The 3,223-nt window shown below is 43.3% G+C and overlaps 1 protein-coding gene across 1 annotated transcript; it reads left to right on the forward strand.

The window, feature by feature from the left end:
• Positions 1–1,006: 1,006 nt before the first annotated feature.
• Positions 1,007–2,818, forward strand: LOC102402504 (small integral membrane protein 10-like protein 2A). The gene has a single exon (XM_006042699.4). It carries the CDS (start codon positions 1,240–1,242, stop codon positions 1,444–1,446), a length of 207 nt encoding a protein of 68 aa, XP_006042761.1. The 5' UTR covers positions 1,007–1,239; the 3' UTR covers positions 1,447–2,818.
• Positions 2,819–3,223: the final 405 nt, after the last annotated feature.

The following is a 3,223-nucleotide window of genomic DNA, read 5'->3' on the forward strand; positions in this document are numbered from 1 at the left end:
ATTAGAAGAATAATAAGATACAATTGTTGTCTCTCATGTTAAGGAAAAAAATTCCAAGACTGACACTTAATGTTGTATAGAGCTTCCTTCTCTAAACTTCTTTGATCAACCGCATGTATTAGGAAAACTTATTGACCTCAAACACTAAATATCTATGCTATGTGATTTTTAATAATAAAGATGGAATCATATGATTCATCCTCTTCTGCCACTTGCAAATTCATGTTTACAATGATGCTATCGCAATAAATTTTGACATAAGAAAAACTGGAAACATTCAGAACGCCCATCAACAAGGGACTTGTTAAATGAATTATTGAACATTATGAGCTAATATATGTATTGGTGTAATTATCCATCTTCAAGGAGAGTGAGGCAGTTGTGTGTTATTGACATGGTAAGAGCACCTTATCAACACATCACATCTGGAAGTATATACAGGAAACGTAATCTCAGTTCATGGCTGCTGGGGCGGGGTGGGGAAAGGGAAGCTAAGCAGGGAATTTGCTTTCCATTGTTCTCATTGTGCTGTTGACAAAGTCGAAAAACTTGCTTTTAGACTTTTCCCATTAGCAGAATACTACAGATATAAAGCACAAACAAATAAGATGCTTGAATGAATAAAGCAGAATGCACACAACTTAAATTAGTTGGTTTGGTGTGTTTGTACTAGCTTACAACTGGGGACTGAAAAAATTCCTAAAGGGATTTGAAGTGACAGGAAACGGGTTCAAGCTTCGAAGCTGCTCAAGATTGTGCTTATGAAGGAAAATTTCTAACGTTTGGAGCAAGTTTCACCTTGCTTCCGTTAAAATTTAAAAATTAAAAGTTAAAAAAGGACCACTGGGGTCAGGAAGCTAGGTCTCCCGGACAAACTGCCCGCCCCTCCCCGCTCCTCCCGACTCCCCCTTAAAATTCCCCCTTCCCAGTCCCAGGGCTCTGGATCCCTGGCGCTCTGTCTGATCCCGCCCCACGTGGCCCTGAGGCAGCCTAGGAGGGCGGCCCGGCGGGGCACCAGTGACCGCTGTGGCCGGAGCACAGCCAGAGGAGGAGGGAGCACAGCCAGAGGAGGAGGGCGCACAGCCGGAGGAGGTGGGATCCCACAGTGCAGAGCAATTAGCATCTGCTGCTGCGCGATCCACCTACCGCGCCGATTCCCCCCCGCGAGCGTCCTTCTGTCCGCTGAACCAGCGGGAAGCACCTGGCTCTGGGCGCTGTATCTGGGGCCACAGCAAACCGATGGCAGCAACAGCGGCCCTGTCGGGCGTAGCAGTGCGGCTGTCGCGCTCAGCCACGACCCGCGGCTCGTATGGCGCCTTCTGCAAGGGGCTCACGCGCACGCTGATCACCTTCTTCGACCTGGCCTGGCGTCTACGCATGAACTTCCCCTACTTCTACATCGTGGCTTCGGTGATTCTCAACGTCCGCCTGCAGGTACATATTTAGAGCAACTAACTTTGCGGCAGTGGGGAGGCCCAGCAGGATGGCTGACCTCCACCCACTGGCTCACCCGCCCTAGAGCACAGTGACCGGCTTGCCTGGCGCACACACACTTGCCGACCTGTCCTGCTATCGCCCCATCTTTTCATATAAACGGACGGCTAGAAATCATTATTTGCAGAAAGCCTGCAATATAGCCAGGAAACTCTAAAATAAACGAGAAGTTGAATCTCAAGGAAGGAACAGAACTAAAAAATCTGAAAATCCTCAGAAATATTTAAGAAGTTCTTCCGTACATAAAGGGCTTCCCTCGTGGCTTAGCTGGTAAAGAATCAAATGAGCACGCACACTGGGAAATGACAATGAGCACAGGATGCCCTAAAGGAGAAAAAAGAGGAAAAGTTACCAACGACTTAAATGAACTGCACAAGAATGGTCCAAATAGGAAGCAAATTTTCCAAATTTGAAAAAGAAGTGAAAGGACTTCCAACTGGATGAAATCAATTCTAGGCAATAGATGGATGGAGTTAGAAGCTGGAGGAAACTGATCACATGATCTGGAAGGCATACTTTTCTTCATTCCCCAAAGGAAAAAAAAAAAAAAAAAACAGAACCTTCAGGGAAAAACAAACATTTCAAACTGTACAAGGAGAACATGCTTCAAATATGAAGCAACCTCAGTTTTCAGCCGTTGCGGGGAGTGTGAGAAAGGGATTCGGAACACTGGCATACGTGGATCAAGACTCTGCAATCACAGAAAATCCAATCATAGCTTCAACATCCCTATTCAATGAACAGTGTTTAAATAACCATTACAGTGGAAATATTAGTTATGCTTTTTCGTTTTTAGAGTAAATCTCTAGGCAAAGCAGGGAAGACTTAATTATGGTCATAGAACAGAATGGGAATGGTAATCAACTTTGACAAGTACAGGCAACAAGTTGGCAACCAGAGGCGAGGAAAGGGAATAGTGGTGTTATTCTCCTAAACAAGGAAATCTCTAGGTGAAAGAATAAGGCAAATTTAGGGGTTAAATTTTTAAACTGAAGGAGTTAACCAACAGGAAACTTAAAAATAGTGATACAATGGTAAGGAAGTGGGGGAGGAAAACCCAGGAGACAGCAGGAAGGCAGCAGAAAATGTCCCACTTCATCAAAGTTAAAAAATAGTAAGAAAAGCATATTACTAGGAAAAATGGAGTTAACCTTTAAACAGACATGTAAAGTTTTTGCCTCTGGAATGGGAAAGCAAAAGTTAAGAAGGGTAGGCGGGGGTTCACTGCTTTTCATTATATGTCCTTTTGCACTGGTTGATTTTTTTATAATCCTTTTTATGCATGTATTATCTTGATTAAAAATTAAAACCTATTAAAAGTGAATTTACTGCAGTTGGAAATTTGGGGGAAGGGAGTTGGGGAGTGGCCCATGAGTCCAGGTAGGTTTTGCCTTCCTATCTTTCTGCAACAGTGGATGCGTATCCTAAACTGTTCCTGAATGAGCACATGAAATATGATTTCCTTGCTTTCTAAGTACACCATAAGACCATAAGGAAATGCCTGATGAAATTATCAGTAATCTTCAGAGAGCCCAGAGCTTCCTTACTCTATGAAACTTCTCATGAGCTAATCTCTGCAATGTCATGGTTAAGGTAAAAACAAAACAAAAAGTGTGATTTAATTTTTCAAAACTGAAAAATTGGGCAAGTACCCCATGATGTTTAGACAAGGTTCTCACATTTTAGTATTGATCATAATAGCAAGAGGGGGGAAATAAGCTAAATGTGC

The sequence above is a fragment of the Bubalus bubalis genome, chromosome X, assembly GCF_019923935.1.
Source record: "Bubalus bubalis isolate 160015118507 breed Murrah chromosome X, NDDB_SH_1, whole genome shotgun sequence".
In the NCBI taxonomy this organism is placed as follows: domain Eukaryota; kingdom Metazoa; phylum Chordata; class Mammalia; order Artiodactyla; family Bovidae; genus Bubalus; species Bubalus bubalis.